Source organism: Tachysurus fulvidraco, chromosome 11 (genome assembly GCF_022655615.1).
Source record: "Tachysurus fulvidraco isolate hzauxx_2018 chromosome 11, HZAU_PFXX_2.0, whole genome shotgun sequence".
NCBI lineage: Eukaryota > Metazoa > Chordata > Actinopteri > Siluriformes > Bagridae > Tachysurus > Tachysurus fulvidraco.
The window spans coordinates 1,557,387-1,580,586 of NC_062528.1; the positions used below are offsets into that span (position 1 = coordinate 1,557,387).

Below are 23,200 nucleotides of genomic sequence, written 5' to 3' on the forward strand. Positions count from 1 at the left end.
AGAAACAGAGGTAATGTAATCAAACATGTAGGCCCAGTGCTTGCTTCCCATTTTTCTGACCCCTGTTAAAGGTGGGGTCTCTGATTTTTGAGAAATGCTTCAGAAAACTGAGTCGGGACGACAAACGAAACAAAAATCAAAACAAACATGTAGCCAATGAGCAGAAAGGGGCATGTCTTGTTGATATGGGTGGAGAGAGTGTTTAGTGCACATGTGTGACATTAGCAGAAAGAGGTTTTAACATTGACATGGAGGATAAAAACAAAGAAAGAAAGAGAAGAAAGACTTACGATAAGGACAAGAAGTAGGACGTGTTAATATAGGATCAGCTTTCCAGCGCTGGAGAGAACTGAAGGAGCAGGAAGTTGGCCACATATTCACAGGTTGGAGTTTCCCGAGTCAATAACTCCTGAGCTAAACGCTGTTACTACACAAATAACACCTCTTTTCTATCGTAGTAATGTAGAGAGGCAGCTACAACCGCGTTTTGTGTAGTAACAGCGTTTAGCTCAGGAGTTATCGACTCGGGAAACTCCGACCTGTGAATATGTGGCCGACTTTACTTAAGACGCCGAGGCGCTTTTTCCCTTCTCGATAGGTGAGTAACGTTGGTTTTGCTTTGTTACACAGAACTAATATATGCCTTTGTCCTTTACATCATTATGCTTGTGTGGCATTTTTGCTTGTTTGTTTATCTACAATCGTATTGTTCTTCCCTTCAGCTATGATAAAGACACATTTCTTTCCATTAGTTGCCTGGGTTACGTATGTATGTGTAGGCGGAGCTATCGATACAGGGGCGATACCCATTTGGGTTAGGGGCGTGTTTGTTTTGGTGATTTTATATGTCAACATTGGCTTTCAAAAATCGGAGACCTCACCTTTAAAGTAAAATGTTAATGTAGCGGGAACCTTTTTTTAATACCTGTCTTTTTTTCTCCTGCACTTCATCATGGAAGTTAAAAAGAATAACGGTACCTTTTACCTCTTATAGACATCATTAGAACAAAATCACTGCAATGTTTCTGCTTTTCCTTTTCACAAACTTGAGAGTAAATAAATTATTTCAGAATCAGAATCAGAATCAGGTTAATTGGCCAAGTGAGCTGACACACACAAGGAATTTGGTTCCAGCTGTTTGTGACTCTCAAAGGTGCAGACATAATTAACACTATACTATACAAACTATACAAGACAATGCAGATGATGAGATACAATATAGACAGAATGAGTATTAAATATAAATACAGAATATATGACAGATCAGTTCTATACATAAAGTGTGAGAAGTGTAAATAACAATATTGTGTAATATTATGCTTTTTGTACAATATACAGCAGCAGTAGTGTGTAATATACAGATGATGTGATGACTGATAGTTATGATAATGCAGTACTTATAGAAGTAGGGAATATAATTAGGGTGAGTTGTTAATCAGGGTGATTGTCTGGGGAAAGAAAATGTTCCTGTGTCTGGTAGTTTTAGTAGGCAAAGTTCTGTAGCGCCTGAGAGAAGGGAGAAAAGGTTGTGTCCAGGGTGCGAAGGGTCAGTAGTGATTTTTCCTTGTATGGTACAAGTCCTGGGGGGTAGGCAGGGGGGCACCAATTGTTTTTTCTGCTGTTTTTACTGTGCGTTGCAGTCTGTTCCTGTTCTGTTTTGTTGCTGCAACAAATCAGATGGTGACGGATGTGAACAGGACAGATTCAATGACTGCAGTGTAGAACTGCATTAACAGCTCCTGTGGCAGACCAAACTTCCTTAATTGATGTAGAAAGTACATCCTCTGCTGGGCCTTTTTGATGATGGAGTTTATGTTGCACTCCCATTTCAGGTCTTGGGAAATGCTAGACGGGGTTCTACCATTCATTCATCATTCATTCATTTTCTACCGCTTTATCCGAACTACCTCGGGTCACGGGGAGCCTGTGCCTATCCCAGGCGTCATCGGGCATCAAGGCAGGATACACTCTGGACGGAGTGCCAACCCATCACAGGGCACACACACACACATTCACTCACACATTCACACACTACGGACAATTTTCCAGAGATGCCAATCAACCTACCATGCATGTCTTTGGACTGGGGGAGGAAACCGGAGTACCCGGAGGAAACCCCCGAGGCACGGGGAGAACATGCACACTCCACACACACAAGGCGGAGGTGGGAATCGAACCCCGACCCTGGAGGTGTGAGGCGAACGTGCTACCCACTAAGCCACCGTGCCCCCGGGTCTACCATTATTTAACTAATAATTTTTATTTATTTATTTATTTTTCTGAAAGTGACGTTGAAACCTTTCCCCTAAACAATAAATAATTAAGAAGAAATTGCATATTTGATGTTTTCTGTTAGCATAACAAACGTGTTAAAAATGGTCCATTGCAATATATTACAGAATGTAAAATAATTAATTTACAGATTCATGATTACAAAATAAAAAAATAAATAAAAATAAATGAGAAAAAAAAAAACTCAGCAAAATTGTTGATTTGTTAAAAAGTCAATGGTGGACTTTAGTAATGTAACATGTCTAATATGTTTGGAGTGATTTCTGACAAATGGGTTAAATGCACTATAAATGAAAGCAAAAAAAAAAAGAGAGAAAGAGAGAAAAAAGAACATTCAACTTTATTTTTTAGATCCTGCAAAATTCAATTAATAAAATTAAAAAAGGATGAAATAATGCGGTCATGGCAACCCAATAAGGCTACAGTATGACTTGGAAGAAACGAATTGTTCGACAATATTAATAAAATATTTACATAATTAAACAAAGTGCAACCAAAAAAATATAATAAAAACAATTCTGTAAAGAAACAGTATAAAGAAAACATCGCTTGCACGTGAATTTATTTCGGGCATCAGTGTGACGCGATCAGTTCGAGTCCCTCATTGGCTCTTTTTGTCTTGTGCCGCCCAATGAACCACCGAGTGTTTTTCTACGTCACATTTCCAGACATCCAATCAGATGCCTTGTTCTCAGCTCAAAACGCTGCCGATTGGCGAGTGCTGCGGTTTGAAAATCCGTGCATGAAGACAGTTAACGGACAATAATAACTCATGTGCAGTTTTTAAGCTTTGTGGAGTCAGAAGGTGAGTTAAAAAAGTTTATTTACACTTATATTATATTATATTATATTATATTATATTATATTATATGTGACTTGTTTTAAAGCGAACGGTGTGTTTGTTTGTGTCATTTTACACAGTTTTGTTTGCGAGGTTAAAACAACCGGCTGGTTTATAGATAAATTTACAACTTTAATGTTTGTACATGACACAAAATTTAGATGTGTTTAATAACTAAAAAATATAACTCTAAGAATTTCCGTTGTATTTTTGAATGCGCTTATATACAGTGTTTTACGGTAATCATTAAGCGTCTGGATGAAAAACTTGTTTTTATTTTATTTTATTTTATTTGAATATTAATGACCGTCGGTAACATTTTTCTCCAGATAAAAACAAAAAGAATTTTTTTTAAAGAGCTCGTTTTGTATACGTTTCCAATGAGGGAACACATTTATGATGAATTTTTTATCTATATAATTTCTTATAATCGACTAACTATATATTAATGATAAAAAAACAACTTTCACATTTGGCGTAGGTGCGAATGAGAGTAAATACATAACGTTCGGTAGGTAATGTGATTAAAAAGCATGATTTCTGTAAGGAGACGGAATTAACCGTAAAGCAGCGTGTAAACGCGCATTAGGTTTGTACAGCTGTGGAATCGGTTTAACTCCAAGGGTCAAAGTTTAACTGTTGTATAAAACTCTTAATACCTAATAATAATAATAATAATAATAATAATAATACTGAAACTACACCTTCTGTTACTTTACACTCTTAACTTTTCTGTCAGGTAAAACACTGATATTATTGTGTGTGTATATACTGATTATAATAACATGGATTAATACTAAGCAGTTTATTTATTTTTGTTATTAATATCTGTAACAGTGAAAGGGGACAAATGTTATTAATGATGAGGGGACAAATGTTAATAGTGCCATAGATTTTAAACATTATCACAGTAATATAATCATATGTGCTTCAGTAAGCACAATGTTTCTGTACACTTTACTTACACTATTATTAAAAATGTACTTAAACAATTTTAAATGTATGAACACTTTCATATATCAGGAGTCAGTTTGTTTGTATTTATTTATACATACATACAGACATTTATCCATTTATTTATGCATTTATTTATTTGTTTTTCTAAAATCCCTATTTATTTATTTATTTACCTACACTTATTTATTTATTTATTTATTTATTTAAATTGTCTTGTCCTTCGTGACAGTGATGGCACTGCATCCATCCAAGGAAGATGCCCTTCTGACGTGGGTAAGTTCGCTTGCTCACTTCCCTTACCGTTTCTACCATCATACCATGTTCCAGATACACAAACTGAAACATGATGTACGGTGAAATGTTTATTATAACGGTTTATAATGTTTATTACAGCTCAACGGCCTGCAGCTGGACGAACCGGTGCAGCGAATCACACAGCTTCAGGATGGAATCCTGCTGCTCAAACTCGTCTATAAACTGTGAGTTCTCTAAAAAGAAACGTCAGTAATTACAATTTATATAAGTAGTTATATGTAAAATCAAGCCTCACAGTTATTGCATCATTAGATTTGCTAAATTTGTACTGTAGAGGGAAATATATTTGCTTTTCATGGAGCGCCTGTTCACCGATTGGTTGTTGTAGAAAAGGGGAGGATCCAAGCCAGACTCCTGTTCACCTCCCTCAAGCAGAAAGGCTGTCAATCATCTCTGACTTCCTCCACAGTAAGTTTCTCATTCCAGCTTCATGTGTATTTAATACCGAGGTCTGGGCTGACGTGTGTTCATGCCATCTTCTCCTCCTGCAGGTGTGTGTCCTGTTGAGTGTGTCGTCCTCACACTGGCCAAGGGAAGGATGCTGGAGTTGGAGCTCACCAAGGTGGGTGTGTGCTTACACACTTTAGGACATTTCAGTGGAAATCTCAATCAAGGTCTCTTTTTATAAGCAGTTAGTTTCAGTAATGGTGTGTTCTCATAGCTGACGGAGTAGCAAAGGATTTAAGGCAAGCATGATGAGCAGATAAAACGATACAGAAACATGTACAGACTGTGAGTTGTAATTTCTTCTCCTTATAGAATATAAAGCTTGCTGATAACGAGGATAATTTCTATTGTTTATAGGTTGTACTGCTCCTGTGTTACTATGGAGTTGTTAACAACAGTCTGGTGCCCAAAGTGGGGTTTGAAACTGAGGTAAGGATTAAAGTGTGTGTGTGTGTGTGCGCGTGTGAGACATTAGAACACAGTGTTAGAGAAGAATTTACAAAACATAATTAATATACCTACAAGCAGCGATTAATGGGGCCAAGCACTTCCTGTTTACACACATTACTCACACTACGTATTACGTGCACATATTACACAAAACACGTTACACACACTTTGGATGAAGTCAAATTTTCAAAGTTTTATTATTTATTTATTTTGTCAGGATGTGGCGGTGTTGCTAAGACAGTGGTCTCACTTCCTGTTTGGCAAAATCACAATCCAGTTGTTGGACAAACTGCAAAGCAGACGATGGCACTTTTTTCTTATATTAAACCCCCTAGAAGGGATTTTGGACAATATGTTTAATAAATAATCATTATTATTATTATTATTATTATTAATAACAATAAAATACATTTACAGTAGGTTGCCCTTTGGTGCTTGGCCCCCTAAATATGCATCATGATGTGTGTTGTGAGAAAAATAGTTCTGCATAAGACTGGCGTTTTAGCGAATACTATAATTTAAAACCAGACAATCGAATTGGTTAAAAAGCTGCTGGGTGTGTGAGAGTGTGTGATTTGTGCTAATGGGGACCAAACGAATGTGATGCAGAAGAACAGAAACTGGAATCATGGTTTGTGTTTCGGAAGAAACGATGAGACACAGAAAGAACGCCATGTTTCCCTTTACTCAGCAACTCTCTCTCTCCCTCTCTCTCACTCTATCCCTCTCTTTCTCTCACTCTATCCCCCTCTCTCTCTCTCTCTGTTTGTCTCTCTCTCACTCTCTGTCTAACCCTCTTTTTCTCTCACTCTCTGTCTGTTTCTCTCTCTCTATCCCTCTCTTTCTCTCACTCACTCTCAGCTGCAGATGGCGACCATGTTGCGTTACGTTCGGCAAGAAGCGAGTGGTCTGTGTCTGCGTGAAGGTCTGGACAAACTCCTTGCCACGAGCTGTAAGTGTCACTCAGCCCTTTACTCTTCAGGGCATTTCATAGCACCTCAGCTTGAAGTCTTTAATTTGAACGAATTTGATTCAGAATTAAGTTAAGAATATTGTCTAAGTATGAATTTTTTTTTAGTGTGACCGTAGAATTTACATGTGACGCACATGTCGTCTCTTTCAGCGCTGATCTACACCTCGTCCGTGAGCAGTACGTCCTCCGTCAGCGAGGACGGTTCGCCCTTTTTCCCCCGGGCACGCAGCTCTCCGTTCGTCAACTTTGTGGAGCTGGACACTGTGGCCTCCAGCTCGTTTGTCGGGTGAGGTTCAGACTCGAACCCGTGTGTGTGTGTCACTGTGTGTGTGTGTGTCAGAGGCGTCTGTGCTAATCGGCCACTCTGTCTGTCTATAACTTTGTCGTATTGCCTGCTCAAGGAGTTAAAATAAAGCTTGTTTGTGTAGTAATTCTTTACTGATAACCCAACATGTGTTCGTCCACACTATTTAGTGTGTGTGTGTGTGTGTGTTAGCTCACCTCTACAGGAGCTGATGAGCACGCCTCAGGTGCAGGTGAAGCGGCTGCGTAAGGAGTTGGCGCACGAAGGAGACGTGCGAGACGAGCTGGAGCGAGAGCTGGCCGAGCGAATCGCTCTCCTCTCGGATAAAGGTAAACGCCGCGGATAACAATAACGTTCTCGCTTTTATGTCGTTTCAGTCACTGCGGTGTGTTCACTGTGTGCAGTGTGTGTGCCACGTAGCAACATTCATCATCTTCAATCTCTCTCTCTCCTACAGAGGGGCAGATGAGTCAGCTTCAGCACAGGCTGCAGCGCTTGCAGAGGGATCAGGAGGAGATGGAGAAGGAACACAAAGCTACACTGACCGAGCTGCAGCAGAAGAACGAAGGGTAAGTGCCGTATCACTCGCTTGTTCTCCCCGTCGGCCGTGTTTTACGCACATCGTATCACGTTTAGGAACGCGTGCGTTTTAATCCTCTCCGTTTCAGGCTCCTCGCACGAGTACACGAGGTCTTAAAGCAGTGTCGAGACCTTAAAACAGACAACAGCCAGAAAGAAAGACGGCTCGACGAGCTGATGGAGGAGAACGGAACTCTCGCCGCACAGGTACGAGCTGTGGGTTTATTTGTGAGACAAAGCTTTGTGTCGAGTCTCTCATAAAAACACAGATCTTTTCTCCTTTATTGTCGCCCCAGGCGAGGAACGCCTTCGCCCAGCTCGCAAGGGCCGAGGAGGAAGTCGCTAAAATAACAGAAGCTCACAATTCATCCCAGACCGAGTGGGGGAACAGGAGGGACTTGCTGCAGAGAGAGCTAAGCCAGGCCATCACTGACAGGGTGCATGCACACGCTAACATAATGATCTTTTTTGGTGTTCAATACATCGGGCTCATGTACCTTGTTCTTTCCTTAGTTTTACATATTTAAACGATGCTAGCATAGGAAATAAAGGATAAATAAATAAAATAGTGCTCCTTTAAAGGTGCGGTCTCCGATGTTTGAGATACGCTTCAGAAAACCGAGTCAGGACGACAAACTAAACAGAAATCAAAACAAACGTGTAGCCATTGAGCAGAAAGGGGCGTGTCTTGTCGATATGGGTGGAGAGAGCGTTCAGTGCGCGTGTGACATTAGCAGAAAGTGGTTTTAACATTGACATGGAGGATAAAAACAAAGAAAGAAAGAGAAGAAAGACTTACGATAAGGACAAGAAGTAGGACGTGTTAATATAGGATCAGCTTTCCAGCGCTGGAGAGAACTGAAGGAGCAGGAAGTTGGCCACATATTCACAGGTTGGAGTTTCCCGAGTCAATAACTCCTGAGCTAAACGCTTTTACTACACAAATAACACCTTTTCTATCGTAGTAATGTAGAGAGGCAGCTACAACCGCGTTTTGTGTAGTAACAGTGTTTAGCTCAGGAGTTATTGACTCGGGGGAAACTCTAATCTGTGAATATGCACACATGCGCACTGAACACTCTCTCTCCGCCCATATTGACAAGACCCGCCCCTGTCTGCTCATTGGCTACACGTTTGTTTTGTTTGGTGGCCCAATGCAGTTTTCAGACGCATTTCTCAAATATCAGAGACCCCACCTTTAAGTGTATAAACTAGAACATAAATATACATGCTATTTATAAGAAAACAATAGTTTACTGGTTCATAGATTACTGGTCAGGTTTGAGGAGGTGTTCAAATAATGAATATGTAGAATAATGTACATTATATTGCGTAAATGATTATTGGCACATCAGTTGTTTATTTCTGACTAACATTATATCCGTACTTTTTTTCCTGTCTCCATCTCGACATCTTATCGTCGTTCAGGAATGTCTTTCTGAGCAAATTCAGATCTCACAAGGAAAGATCTCCGTCTTGGAGGACGAACTCGCCAAACTTTCCCAGCAGCCCCAAGAAAAAGGTGAAGTCCTGGGGCCGATTGTAGAGGTAGGCGAACTTTTCTTATTAATAACGTAAATAGATTTTTTGTTGACCTGGATATAATATCACAAGACCAATGTACAAGGTATCGTTTTTAACTTTTCTACACAAAATCTGCAAGGCTTGTTTTATTTCAGTGTTTTTAACATGAATCAGGTAGTAGCATGTTTAATTAATAAATAAGAGCTGTTCCTTCTCACTACCTTCTGAGGCCATCCTTAAAAATATTTTGGTTTGCAGTAACAGCAATAAATAAATAAATAAATAAATAAATAAATAAATAAAGGGTCAATAAGGTGTGTGTGTATGTGTGTATATATATATATATATATATATATATAAATTAGTATTAGTTGTCGGTCTTAACGCAAAATTTACAACCGCAAGTCGGTCGGACTTAAAGCAAAAAAAACAAACCAAAAAAAAAAAGTCGGTCCTAAATTGACAGGGTCGGTCGGGTTATGGCAAACAAGAATATTTTTAAGGATGACCTGATGCCCCAGTCTTCGTGCTGGCTTCACTGCTCCTCACCCGAGCACCCATGTGGTTTCCTCATTGTATTCCTTTATTTTTGTTTCTTTTAAAACACCAATCCCTGCCTCTTCAGCAGGAGAAACTGAAGCAGGAACTCACAGACTTGACTCAAAAACTTTCCAAACTTGAAGAAACCATTTCCCTCCTCGAGAAGGAGAAGATGTCACTCGGAGCACTATTAGCGGAAGACAGAAGCTCCTTCGAAAAGGAAACCCTGCGCTTGGAGGGACGCATTTCAGATCTTCAGCAGTCGATAAAGAACATGCAAGCAGAGAAAGATGCTCAGGAACAAGCCTCAAGGACCACACAAGAAACTCTTACCTCCCAGATAGCAGCTTTGGAGACCGATCTGGCACATCTTCAGCAGCTTGAGGTTCATCTAACGGCAGAGATCGCTACATCCGCAGAACTGCGCCAGCAACGTGGGATGCTGGAGGCTAAAGTCACCTCCTTGGAGGATATGGTTAATATGCTGCAATCCACGTGCCAGAACATGGAGGCAGAAAATGCAACACAGCAGGAAGTTCTTAATGCCGTCAGGGCCGACCTGCAAAACGCCCAGATTTCTCTCGTGGAATATGAAAAAAGGTTGGCAGACCATCAAAAAGTGGTAGAAGAGAACGCTTCGCTCCGAGCCAGAATCTCTGCGCTGGACGATACCATCGCAGATCTGCAAACCGAGATCGACGCACAGAGAAAGAGAGGCGACGAGCTTCTCACAGCAAACGAGCAGCAGAAAGCTTTGATGGAGGAAAAGTTTCTAAAGCAGGAGCAAAAAGCGCACGAGATGTTTGCTGAGCTAGAGACTCTCAGCCAAGAGCTTCGCAGAATGAAGCATCAGAAGCTTGAAGCCGAGTCGTGCATCGAGAGGTTAGCCCAAGAAGGAGCGGACCTTAAAGCAAGTCTGGCAGAAGAGCAAGATCGAGGCCAGTCGCAACTGATTCTAGTAACCAAGGCCAAAGAGGAGAGGGAGATGGAACTGCAGCAAATTATTACAGATCATCAAAACAAAATATCAGAGTTACAAACGAAGATCGAGGGAACTGTAGAATCGCTGAAGCAGAGCGAATCTGAACTAACGGCGCTGAAAGAAAAAACTATCTCTAAAGACGGAGAACTCCGCATACAGCAAAAGGAACTGTCCGACCTTCAATACAAGGCAGACGATCTGCAAAGACAGCTCTCGGAGGTAGAAGGACTTTCACAACATTTGAGTCAGGACGTGGTCTCCAAAGACAGGGAAGTTCAACACGTCAAGGCAGAGCTTGAACAGAGGGAAGAAGAGATCCAGACCCTTAAGGTCAATCTTCAGTCTCTCGAAGCGAAGTCCGGCGAAACGCGTGAACTTCACCAGAAGGAAATGGAAAAGCAGATGCTCGCCATCATGGAGCTGAAGCTACAACTTTCCGAAGCTGAGAAACTCATCTCGGAGAAAGTTCAATCTCTGCAAGCTCTCGCCCAGGAGTTGAAGGGTTTAAAGGAAGAGCTTTCCATCGAAAGGCAGAGTCTCGTTACGTTGGAAATTAGTTTCAAGGCTTCAAAAGAGGCCCATGAAGTCAAGGAGCAGACTCTGAGACTGGAGGTTACTCAACTGCAGCAGGAGATCGATGGACATTTGAAGAAGTTGGAGGAGTCATTAAACGAGAGTAAATCCCTCAAAGAGGAATTGTCACGGCAACAGGATCTCGCGTTCCAGAGAGAAAGTGAGGTTTCTGTTTTAGCAGCACAAAACAGATCTCTGGAGGAAGACTTTGCTCAACTTCAGAATAAGTTATCAGAGGCCATAACGCTAGCTACAGAACGGCAAACCGACTCACTCAAGCTTCAAGAGGAGGTCCAGCGTCAAGAGAACCTCAGAGCAAAAGTTCAGGAAGTCGAGGAGACTCAACGTAAAGAGCTTCAAAGAGAAGTCACCGAACTTCAGGCTCGAGTTCAGAAGCTTACCAGTCTTGCTTCCGAGAGAGAAACACAGCTCGGTGCTCTTAACGAAAAGATGAAAGAACAAGAAGAATACAATCGGAAACTCCTTCAAAAATCCGACGAGGCCCTTCAGAAAGAACTCGAGAACGTTGTAGACTTGAAGGGGCAGCTCGAGTCTGCCAAGAGTCAGACTGCAGCGAAAAACGAACTTTTGGAGTCAACAGAAGAAAAGCTGAAACAAATGGAGCTTGTGTACCAACAGAAAGTATCCCTCATTAGTGAAACCTGTCAGGCCAAGGAAGCTTTAGAAAGAAGAGTGAATGAGCTTTGCAGTAAGCAGGAGCAAGATCTGGAAACGTTCCAGCAAGGTCTAGAAACCTTGGAAAGGGAAAAGGAACATCTGTCTTTGATGAATGAATCTCTCCAGAGTGAATGCCTGGCCTTGCAGACAAGGAGCAAGGAGCAACAGGATACGTTAAACGCTTTTAAGGCTGACCTGCAAAGCACTCAAGATGGATACGAGAGAGATTTAGAAGCCCTGAAGAAGGAGAAGGAACATCTCCAGGATAAGTGTCGGAGCTTGCAGACCGAGAACAAGGGGCAGGAAGAGGCCCTGAATACTCTGACGGCTGATCTTCAGAAAACTCAAGATAGGTATCAGAAAGATGTAGAGATCATGAAAAAAGAGAACGATCATCTGTCTTCAGTAAACCAGTCTCTCCAGATCGATTTGCAGAGCTCACAGACAGAGAATAAAAGTCAACACAAAGCCATGGACTCCCTAAAGGCTGAACTCCACAACACAGAAAATAGGTTCCAGCAAGAGGTCGAAACACTGAAGAAGGAACAGGAACAACTTTCCACAGTGAACCAGACCCTTCAGACTGAGTGTCAGACCTTGCAGACAGAGAACCAAAAGCAACAGGAGATACTAAATGCACTAAAGATGGACCTACAAAATGCCCAAGAGGGGTTCCAGCAAGAGTTAGGAAACTTGATGAAGGAGAAGGACCATTTCAGCTCAGTTAGTCAGTCCCTCGAGTTTGAGTGTCAGAAATTACAGACAGCGAATAAGATGAAGCTGGAGGAACTAAATGCCCTAAAAGCTGACCTCCAGAACATGCAAAATGACCATCAGCAAGAGATGGAATCATTAAAGAATGAGAAGGACCATCTCGCTTCAGTGACCCAGTCCCTCCAGAGCAAGTGCCAAACCTTGCAGGCAAAGGAAACAAGGCAACAGGAGGAGTTTGGTGCCCTCAAGGCTGACCTGCAAGAAAACAAAGATAAATTTGAAAAAGATCTGGAGATCTTGAAGAATGAGAGAGATCAACTTTCTTCAGTGAACCAGTCCCTCCAGACTGAGTGCCAAACCTTGAAAACGGAGAACAAGGAACAACAGGAGACACTAAATGCTCTCAAAGCAAACCTGCAGAACATCAAAGATGCGTATCGCCAAGAATTAGAAACTTTGAAGAATGAACAGGAAAATCTCTGTTGTGTGAACCAGACTCTTCAGAGTGAGTGCAAGACCCTGCAGGCTGAAAAAACAGGGCAGGAGCAGGCGCTGAATGCCCTCAAGGCGGACATGCAAGAAAGAGAAAGTAAATATGGAAAAGACATGGAAATCTTGAGGAACGAGAAGGAACAGCTTGCCTTAGTGAACCAGAACCTCCAGAGTGAGTGCCAGAACCTACAGGCATTAAGAACTGGGCAAGAAGAGGAGCTGAATGCCCTCAAGGCGGACATGCAAGAAAGCAAAAATAAATACGGACAAGACCTGGAAACTCTGAGGAACGAGAAGGAACAGCTTGCCTCAGTGAACCAGAACCTCCATGCAGAGAAAATGGTGCGACAGGAGGAGTTGGATGCATTAAAGGCTGATCTGCAAGAGAACAAAGATAAATTCAACAAAGATTTAGAGACTTTAAAGAACGAGAGAGATCATCTTGCCTCAGTGAACCAGTCCCTTCTTAAAGATCTCGAGGCAGCCCAGAAAGTTGGAGCAGAACTGGTCTCAGTCAAAGAAGTCGCTCGACAGGTTGAACACGAGCTTGAAAATCAAGTAAAGGAACTGCAGGCGAAGATTAAAGAAATTTCATCACTGGCAGATGAAAGAGAGGCTGAAATAAGAAATCTTCACTCGGAAGTAAAGCAGCAAGAAGCTTCAAGGCTCCGTGCCGATGAATCCGAGAAGGCTTCAAGAGCTGAACTGGAGGCAAAGGTTGTTCAACTTCAAGTCCAGTGCGAAGAAGCCTGTAAACGTTCATCTGAGAGAGATTCAGAGCTGAGTCTGCTTCGAGATCAGTATAACGAGTCTGAGAAGCAGAAGCAAGATGCCTGTCAGGCTAACCAAGTCTTGGAGAACACCGTTTCTGAGCTGCGCCTCAAGCAAAAACAAGAGACTGAGGAATACCTTCAGCAACTGGACGCCTTGGCGAAGGAGAAAGATGCGCTTACAACAACCCTTCGGACGGACAGGAAGGCACAGCAGGAGGCTCTGGATGACCTTCAGAGTGCTTTGCAGCAGGAAGTGAAGACCTTGCAAAAAGAAAAGGAGCATCTGTCTTTCATTAATCAGTCACTTCAGAGGGAGTGTGATGCCTCCCAGAGACTTGGAGTAGAGTTGGAAGTGAAGCTGAAAGGGCAGACCGAATCCTTCAGGGCTATAAAAGAGGCTCTCCAAAAGAAAGAGATGCAGAACCAAGAACTTCTGGAGCAGCTCGAGGCGAAGGCTGAAAAGGTGGAGCACTACAAAGTCCAGGTTCGATTCATTTCTTTCTTTTTTTTTTCTTTTATGACAACGTTGTACCAGGTGAAGTTCTCGAAATTCAGAGTATCACCACTTTCTCTGTGTGTCTCTTGTTCCCTACAGGTAGAAAAAGCAAAAACTCATTACAACGGTAAAAAACAGGAACTCCTGGAGGAGCAGAAAGCATGTCAGACCCTTCAGGCCTCTTTGGAAACGAGTGAGAGTGAAGGAAAAGCCTTGAAGGCTGAGCTTAAAGTGGTCTCCATGGAGCTGGAGAATATCAAGGCATCAGAGAAGAAATTGATGGCACAAATAAAGAGCCTGGAGACTCAGGTAGGTGAATTCATTCCAGCTGTGTTTACCTTCTGGTTTGTCAGGTTGACTTTAAAGGTGCGGTCTCCGATTTTTGAGAAATGCTTCAGAAAACTGAGTCGGGACGAAAAACAAAACAAACGTGTAGCCAATGAGCAGAAAGGGGCGTGTCTTGTCGATATGGGCGGAGAGAGTGTTCAGTGCGCGTGTGTGACGTTAGCAGGAAGCGGTTTTAACATCGGCATATAGGATAAAAACAAAGAAAGAAAGAGAAGAAAGACTTACGATAAGGACAAGAAGTAGGACGTGTTAATATAGGATCAGCTTTCCAGCGCTGGAGAGAACTGAAGGAGCAGGAAGTTGGCCACATATTCACAGGTTGGAGTTTCCCGAGTCAATAACTCCTGAGCCAAACGCTGTTACTACACAAATAACACCTCTTTTCTATCGTAGTAATGTAGAGAGGCAGCTACAACCGCGTTTTGTGTAGTAACAGCGTTTAGCTCAGGAGTTATCGACTCGGGAAACTCCGACCTGTGAATATGTGGCCGACTTTACTTAAGACGCCGAGGCGCTTTTTTCCTTCTCGATAGGTGAGTAACGTTGGTTTTGCTTTGTTACACAGAACTAATATATGCCTTTGTCCTTTACATGATTATGCTTGTGTGGCATTTTTGCTTGTTTGTTTATCTACAATCGTATTGTTCTTCCCTTCAGCTATGATAGACACGTTTCTTTCTGTTAGTCACCCGGGTTACGTACGTATGTGTGGGCGGAGCTATCGATACAGAGGTGGGACCCGTTTGGGTTAGGGGCGTGTTTGTTTTGGTGATTTCAAATGTCAACATTAGCTTTCAAACATCAGAGACCCCACCTTTAACCACCTCAGTACTGAAGACTAGAGAAGTGAATCGCAAGAACATGTTCTGCATGACAGTTTACACTGAAAAAGCTTTACGCTTGCCATTTAAAGAGTATTTTTCTGTGTGTTATAGTTGGCTTATGCAGATCAGAAGTTAAGAGAACAGAGAAAGCAGGGAGAACAAAGTGTCCAGGTGCAACACAGAGAAAATCCCAGAAGTCAACAGGCCATCAACGGTAGTTCGGACAGCCTGGAGCTCAACCTGGACGATTCTTTGAATGCTGTTGGGTAACTTGCTTATTTGTTTTTTTAGATGGTTTACCGTCTAAGTCATTTTGTATGATCTTGTATACATTGTTGGCCCATCTTGCCAACATTTCCTGATGTTTGCAGGGTTAAAAAAAAAAAATCGGATGTATAGAAGTCGAAATGATTACTTGGGATCTCATTGTCGCCTTCTCTCTCTCTCTCTCTCTCTCTCTCTCTCTCTCTCTAAGCAGTAAACAGTCCGTACCTGGTGAGTCTAGCACTCCTTTGGTCCGAAGTTCAGAGCGACTAGCAGCAAAAAGGCGCACACAAGGCGAAGGCTCACTAGAGACCCTGTACTTCACTCCCATGATGCAAGAAAGGGGCAAGAAACGTGAAGGCGCCTCCCAGGACCACAAGCTAGAAAGCAGCATCAGTTCACTCGGAGAGCTAACTCTTGATTCGGCGAGGAAGCCGAGCTCTTCGGTCCGGAGGCGACGCACAACGCAAGTCATCAACATCACTATGACCAAGGTGTGGCTCAAAAAAAAACATGTTCTCATCATAGAACATATTAGTGCTGTTTATTTTATAACCGCTACTAAAAATTGTTCTTTTTTTTTTTTTTTTAATCAACATTTTATCCTGTGTAGAAAACTCCTCTCGGTGGCGGCGGTGCTGCAGAAGCTGACGAGTCTTTCTTCAGCCTGCACCCGGCTCAGTCGCAGCCCAATCTGGCCTCACACAAAGCTCGCCCCATGTCTGCAGAGATCTTCGAGGATCCCAACAAACTTCTCAGCCTTCCTGGGTATCGCCGCAGCAATGCGCATGTCGGCGTCCTTCCACGAGGTGAATAAAACACACATACAACCATCAGGCATTTCATCTATTCGCCTCCATTTCTGATTGATTCATAAAAATTTAAACTTCTTCGTCTGTCTGCAGCCCCGAGCACGTTCTGTATAGGATCCGAATACGAGCCGGACCACTTCTCTGATGACTGGATGAGGATCGCAGAGCTACAGTCACGGAATAAATCCTGTTTACCTCATCTGAAGAGCAGCTACCCGTTGGAGTCCAGGGTACAAACACAACTAGCTATACAGAAAGTGTTAGCCTTGGGAAAAAAATGGCTACCTCATTAATGTTCTCCTGTTGTGTCCTGCAGCCCAGCCTGGGTTTCTCGCACCTCCCTGTGACTGACGAGGAGGTTCGTACCGGCGACCCCACCGAGACCATTCGCCGTGCCTCAACCATCCCGTCTCAGCTCAAGGACTCCATTGCTAATCACCGCCTTTCTCTGGCTCCACCTGCTGCAGCTTCTCATCGCTTCTCACTGGCTCCACCTGCTGCAGCTGCTCACAGCCACGCCCCCTCGCAGCGGGCACCCCCGGTTGCCAAAGCACGGGAAGTGCGATCCACACGCAGCCCGCTGGCCCCTAAACGGCCTGCGGGGCAAGTTCAAGACCTTGACACACCTGAGGTGAGGGCACTCGCATCATCACACAGCTTTCCAAAGTTCAGTAGATGCTTTAAATTACAAATAGAAATATATGTAAATCTATTTCTGTTTATTTTTTTTTCTCTTCAGGCAAAGAAGTTAGCCAGCTGCTTCCCTCGAACTCCTAAAGGCAGAAACCTTCGATCTACCAACTCGCAGAACATCGCACCCTCTCCGGTACAACTGCCTGTCCATGCATGTCTCTGTCCTCCATCTTTCTGTGTGCTTTCATTTTACGCAGCACCTTTTTGTTCTAAGCATTTTCAGACAGTTAAGTGTGTGTGTGTGTAGGCTGATCGGAGGCAGTCCATGGCATTCATGATCGATAATACTCCTAAAAAAGCTGGACGTGGTGACCGCAGGCTACATCAGCGGGCCCTCAACAAACTCCGCAAATCCCCACGCACGGCCAGCACGAAGTCACCAAAGGTCATCAGCAGTGCAAAGAAGGTACGTGTGGTGGGCTGGAGGTCCTGACTTGGAGCCTTACTGTGATCAATGATCTCTACTTTACAGTCCTGCTTAAAGGATTCTGTTTAACTGTTTATGAAGAGAAAACGAGTTATCGTGTTGGTCAGAGGGTGGGAGAGGGGGTGTGTGTGTGTGTGAGTGCACGTGTGTGTGTGCGTGAGTTCTTACAGCACCACTAGTGTGATTATTCTCACTCTAAATTTGAGCTGTGTGTTTGTCCTGAACAGAACCCAACCTTTGGCGGTTTGCTCTGATTAAACAGGTAATTAAATGTCCGGGGCATTTAGTTTGGTGTCTGTCGCGGTCATGGGGTCAGGGAAGGTGAAAAGGAAAGCACTCGAATTACTTGGTGTCTCAGTCAGGAACTTCACACGACACACTGACGGGTTTTACGCTCTCACTAGCAGGAGACATTCCAATAAAAAAAAAAAAATTTCATAAATAAAAATAAATTCCAGGCCACGCACACAAGCGATCAGTCTCTTGCTAGTGTGAACGAAGGGTAATGGGGGGTGTGTGTGTGCGTGTGCACTAGATTCACACAAAATGCTGGATCCATTTAGTCTTGTAAATCTCTTAATCTGTGTCTCTCTTCTTTTTGTCACAGTTAATAAAGTCGAAGATGAGGATGAAGATGTGAGACCGCACTCTTCCTCGTCCTCTAAACAACGTGCAATAGAAACAATGTCAGGATATTTTAAGAATGTTTTAATCCTGAATGTTTGGTTGTGGATTTTTCGATCTCTCTCTCTCTCCCTCCCTCCCCCCACCTGGCATTCTATTATTTTCTATATATTGAATCAGAGGACTTGAAGCTTCATGGCACTTACTGCTCTCCTCTCACTGCCTGCTTTTTTCACTTTGTGTGTTTGAGTGTTATTGCAGAGACCAAAGATGATGTTTTGGAAAAATCACTACATTTCTTTTTTTTTTCCTTTCTGTCGTCAAAATCTATTGCCTTATCGACTGCTGGGTTTTTTTTTTTAATCCTGTGTCCCAAAGGAAGGAACAGACCTCACTGCTTACATAAGGCAGCCTCTGACCACGGTCTCTTCCACCATGTGTCTCATGGTACATTGTAATCTTGATTATCGGTACATCGTTAGATTTACCAGCAGCTTTAAATTGTGAGCTGGTGTTTACGTACCGAATAATGCCGTGTTCGGTGAACAGGCTCGCACGAGTTTGATTATTCTATCACAGTTATTACCACAGGGCTGTACATATTCAATAAAATTTTGTATGTCTTCTTTCCGTGTGCATTTTTAAATGATTCCAGTTTTCCTGTTCGATCAAAACATATATGTATAAATTGTGCCTTTTTCTATTTCATCCGTTATTTTTAAACGTTTGTCCTTACGTTTTTCTATTCTTTGCTTCATTTTCACTTTTAATTTTTCATATGCAGAAATTAAACTCAGCCAAGTGACTCAGTTTGTGTTGTCTGTCTTTTCATAGCTTTATACCTAAATTTATGAACACTATAAGTATACTGTGCAAGACATATAGCTTTATACCTTCATTTATGAACACTATAAGGATCCTGTGCAAGACCTGTAGCTTTATAGCTTCATTTATGAACACTATAAGGATCCTGTGCAAGACCTGTAGCTTTATAGCTTCATTTATGAACACTATAAGGATCCTGTGCAAGACCTGTAGCTTTATAGCTTCATTTATGAACACTATAAGGATCCTGTGCAAGACCTGTAGCTTTATTTTTAATCTGGTTACTGGTTTGTAATCATGACTTGAATCATAACTCTTACGGTCTCGTGCTCTGTAACTAGACATTTATTTAAGATTTATAGAATTCCCCAGTCTCATGCTGATATAATAAACATCCCAAAAGGTGCTACATTCACTTTATAGCACTTTATAACTCTCATTGGTTTGTACTTTTCCCTTAAACGTGTTTCTAGTGCAATATTGAATCTGATAATGATCAACTTTTTTTTTCTCTTTATTAATGCCATAAACCAACAATACAATGAGATATATTCTTTAAACTACAAATACTCAGCAACTAAAAAGAAATAACAATGCCAGAGGACAAGAACAAAAGTATAACAAATAAAAGGAAAATCATGCTACCCTATACATCGTATCTGCTTACAATATTATAAGCTCAAATTGCCTTTTTGCTTCGACAATTACACAAAACAGAACAAAGTTTGAAATCATTTATAAAGCAAAAAAATAATAATTTTGGTTTGGAGTCAGACCACTTCATTTTATGAATGTGAAATTTTCCCGTTAATAATAACAATTGTATGAAATCTGCCTTCTCTTTTTCAATCCCACGATCATTAAAGCGACTCATTATATCGAATCCACTCGACTGCAATTCAATGTTCGATTATTTCTTAATTAAATTCTTCACCTCAACCCAAAATATTTTTGTATATATGTATCAAAATATCTAATTTAAACCGTTCCAGCACGTTTTATATATATTAATATATAAATAATTATAATTATAATAAGTCACGGGGAGCCTGTGCCTATCTCAGGCATCATCGGGCATCAAGGCAGGATACACCCTGGACGGAGTGCCAATTTTTTATTATTAACATAGAATTTATCCACCTTTCTCCAAAAGCTTTACGCCAATTCACATCCCCAAACACAGAAGACCAGAAAAAACGAGCTGGTGGATAAACAATATTATTAAGTAAATTCCTAATATAGTTATTTGAGAGACTATTTCAGGGGTACAAAACTCTGGCCCGCGGTGTAATTATATTTGGCCCACGAGATCATATCAAATGTGCATTACAGCTGACTAGCCGCATGCTCCGCTAATACTACAGATCCCAGAATGCCTTGCCACTGTATTGACGGGTAGTCAAGAACAGCAAGCGCCCCTCATTCTCTGTTGACAGTCGTTAACAACCATGTCACATCGGGCAAGTTAATTCCACCCTCCACAAAAATGTCCAAACGAAAGATGGACAATAGGAGCTTGCAAGACAGGAGGGAGACAGATTATCTGTTCACGAATATAAAGGACAGACCTGTTTACGTTACGTGTCTGTAACGAAAGCATATAACATAAGAAGACACTATGACACGAAACATTATGAGAAGTATAAGGACCTGGACGTAAAGCAGAAGCTCCAGAAGGCAGAGGAGATGAAAAAAGTCTGGTTTAATGAAAAAAGTCTGTTTTCCCGGCAGACTATGTTCATGAAAGCAAAATCAAAAAGTGAAGCTGCTGTAAAGGCTGTAAAGCTTTATTGTGGCAGCAGAGACGGCAAAATCTGCCCTTTAATGAGGGAGAGTTTGTTAAAAAGTGTATGGTCAAAGTTTGCGAAATGAACACCACTGATGTGTCTTTTATTTCAAATTTAATTTCTTATTTGTTTGTAATATCAAGCTCTGGTCGTTCCAGATCCTGTGTTTAAACAAAACTAAAGTTTGTTTCCATATGAAAAATGTTAAACATTACATCACTCATTCACTCATTTTCTACTGCTTTATCCGAACTACCTCGGGTCACGGGGAGCCTGTGCCTATCTCAGGCATCATCGGGCATCAAGGCAGGATACACCCTGGACGGAGTGCCAACCCATCACAGGGCAAACACACTCTCATTCACACACACGACAATTTTCCAGAGATGCCAATCAACCTACCATGCATGTCTTTGGACCGGGGGGAGGAAACCGGAGTACCCGGAGGAAACCCCCAAGGCACAGGGAGAACATGCAAACTCCACACACACAAGGCAGAGGCAGGAATCGAACCCGGACCCTGGAGGTGTGAGGCGAACATGCTACCCACTAAGCCACACATTACATCACAGTTGCAGTTAAGTTTTCAATAAATATTCAGTTTGGCCCGTGACTTTATCTCAATTTCATATTTTTGGCCCACTGTGAATTTGAGTTTGACACCCCTGATCTATTTTGTAAAATATTACCAATAAATATTACCAATAAATATTTTAATCTTGATATCTGTCAAAATTTAGATCTTCCTCCTGTACTGCGTTCCTCAGAAGGATCAATACTTTTTGGGGAATTGCATCCATTACAACAGCAAATTCTTTAGGTCTAACTGCTATTTTAAATTGATTAAAAATTTCCACCATTATTTAAAAGCTGACTAACTAATAATAATAATATTGTTTTCAACCCAGTATTAAAAAAAGAGTGATTTATTTTTGTACACGATGTCTTTATTGTTCCATATATAATATCTCCTAGGTGAAAAGTTATGCTTATAGTGTAAATGCCATGTCAAATATTAAGTTTTTTTTTTTTAATTGCAAAAAGACAAAACATAAATACACATTTTGTTCAATGCCATACAACAAGAGGTATCAGTCACATTGACTACCAGAAAAGATAGGAAAAGAAAGGAAAAAAGTTACAAAAACTTGAATTCTTTTAAAAATCACATGTTTTCTGAGCTTTTTTGTTTTTTTACTTTCTCCAGAAGATTACTGTATAACTTGAAATCATTTATAAAATGGGACAGATTTGGTTTACAAAGGGCGCACTTTGTTTTGTGTATATGGTACTTTCCTAATACAACGAATAGCTGTATAATATATTGTTCATTACTTTCCAAATTATCTCCCTCAGAATAAAAAAAAACACATCACATACACCGATTTCTACCACACAACCCAATTTTCTACTAATATAATTTTCCATATCCTTCCAAAAAAGTCTCGAGTAGATACGATGATAAAACAGATGCAAAATCGTTTCCTTTTCCTGACCACAAAATTCGCAAGCATAAGAGATATTAAGCTTAAATCTTTCCAAAACATGTTTAACAGGATAAATCCTATGTAGAATTCTGTAAGACACCTCCTTAATTTTATTGTTGACGCAAAACTTGTTCAGTATTTTCCATGTTTTGTCCCAGTATATATGACCACATAAGGAAGACCAAAAAAAAACCATGCTGCAGGGAACGAAACAGAACAGAGGGCATTTCTTATAATATTATTGCTATTACCATTGCCGATGTATAAACTACCACAAAAGTAATCTATATTAATTTGCAATGAACTCGAATTCTTTAAAAGTAATATAAAAATATAATATAAAATATATAAAATATAAATTCCACTCTTTGGAATTGCAAAATCTCTTGGTTTAACTGGTAGTTGGAATTTTTCAAGAAACCAAATACCCATCAGAATTTAACAGCTGTTTTACCAAAATAATCCCTTCATTATCCAGTTTTGATACAAAAAAGTGATTTGTTTTTAAATAATATGTCTTTGTTATTCCAAATGCAATAACTGTGTGGTGAAAAATTGTGTTAATAATGTCAAATATTAAGTCTGATAATGATAACGATCTTCTGTGACGTCAGCAGTAACGACGCGAACTTGATCCCGTGACGCCATCCAACTGCGACGGAAGAAGACTTGCTAAGCTAGTTTTTAACCGCTCGGACTGGTTTAATTTCCCTTTATTCTTTTACATTTATTTACACATTATGTTGTGTATTTCTCTTCTAAACCCGAATATTGTGTTAAATATGGTCGCGGGAATGAGGTCATTTAATCGTGATATGACTTTTAGCCCGTTTTGCTAACAGGAGTTTTGTTGTGTAGCGAAGAAAAAGGTGTTGTTTAGTTGTGTAGGGAAGGAAAAAGGTGTTGTATTGTTGTGTAAGTAAGAAAAAGGTGTTGTGTTGTTGTGTAGGGAAGAAAAGGTGTTGTGTTGTTGTGTAGGGAAGAAAAAGGTGTTGTGTTGTTGTGTAGGGAAGAAAAGGTGTTGTATTGTTGTGTAGGGAAGAAAAGGTGTTGTGTTGTTGTGTAGGGAAGAAAAAGGTGTTGTTTAGTTGTGTAGGGAAGGAAAAAGGTGTTGTGTTGTTGTGTAGGGAAGAAAAAGGTGTTGTGTTGTTGTGTAGGGAAGGAAAAAGGTGTTGTGTT

At 41.2% G+C, this 23,200-nt stretch overlaps 1 protein-coding gene and 1 long non-coding RNA gene across 8 annotated transcripts; both read left to right on the forward strand.

Annotated features, from left to right (window-relative positions):
* Window positions 1-2,755: 2,755 nt before the first annotated feature.
* numa1 (nuclear mitotic apparatus protein 1) lies at window positions 2,756-18,731 on the forward strand. 7 transcript variants are annotated; one of them, XM_047820318.1, is made up of 24 exons: window positions 2,760-3,097; window positions 4,320-4,363; window positions 4,484-4,569; window positions 4,680-4,813; window positions 4,897-4,967; window positions 5,210-5,281; window positions 6,164-6,254; window positions 6,426-6,561; window positions 6,772-6,908; window positions 7,037-7,148; window positions 7,248-7,365; window positions 7,455-7,595; window positions 8,587-8,706; window positions 9,308-13,918; window positions 14,030-14,239; window positions 15,214-15,368; window positions 15,578-15,860; window positions 15,980-16,175; window positions 16,272-16,408; window positions 16,495-16,809; window positions 16,918-17,004; window positions 17,119-17,277; window positions 17,526-17,560; window positions 17,906-18,731. In XM_047820318.1, the coding sequence occupies exons 2-23, from the start codon at window positions 4,322-4,324 to the stop codon at window positions 17,550-17,552; spliced, it is 7,440 nt and encodes a 2,479-aa protein (XP_047676274.1). In that variant the 5' UTR covers window positions 2,760-3,097; window positions 4,320-4,321; the 3' UTR covers window positions 17,553-17,560; window positions 17,906-18,731. The 7 variants fall into 7 exon arrangements, with proteins under 7 accessions (XP_047676273.1, XP_047676275.1, XP_047676274.1 ...); XM_047820317.1 differs by lacking the exon at window positions 17,526-17,560 and having other exon boundaries at window positions 2,756-3,097; window positions 9,311-13,918; XM_047820319.1 differs by lacking the exon at window positions 17,526-17,560 and having other exon boundaries at window positions 2,759-3,097; window positions 17,134-17,277.
* Window positions 18,732-22,459: 3,728 nt separating this feature from the next.
* LOC125145908 lies at window positions 22,460-23,183 on the forward strand. Its single transcript, XR_007144382.1, has 2 exons — window positions 22,460-22,890; window positions 23,099-23,183. It is a non-coding gene; the product is annotated as an uncharacterized LOC125145908 (long non-coding RNA).
* Window positions 23,184-23,200: the final 17 nt, after the last annotated feature.

Coding starts and splice junctions, on each gene's coding strand:
- numa1 (XM_047820315.1), top strand. CDS start 4,322: ATGGCACTGCATCCATCCAAGGAAGATGCCCTTCTGACGTGG. Junction 7,366..7,454: donor ACGGAACTCTCGCCGCACAG/GTACGAGCTGTG, acceptor TTGTCGCCCCAG/GCGAGGAACGCCTTCGCCCA. Junction 15,861..15,979: donor TCAACATCACTATGACCAAG/GTGTGGCTCAAA, acceptor TATCCTGTGTAG/AAAACTCCTCTCGGTGGCGG.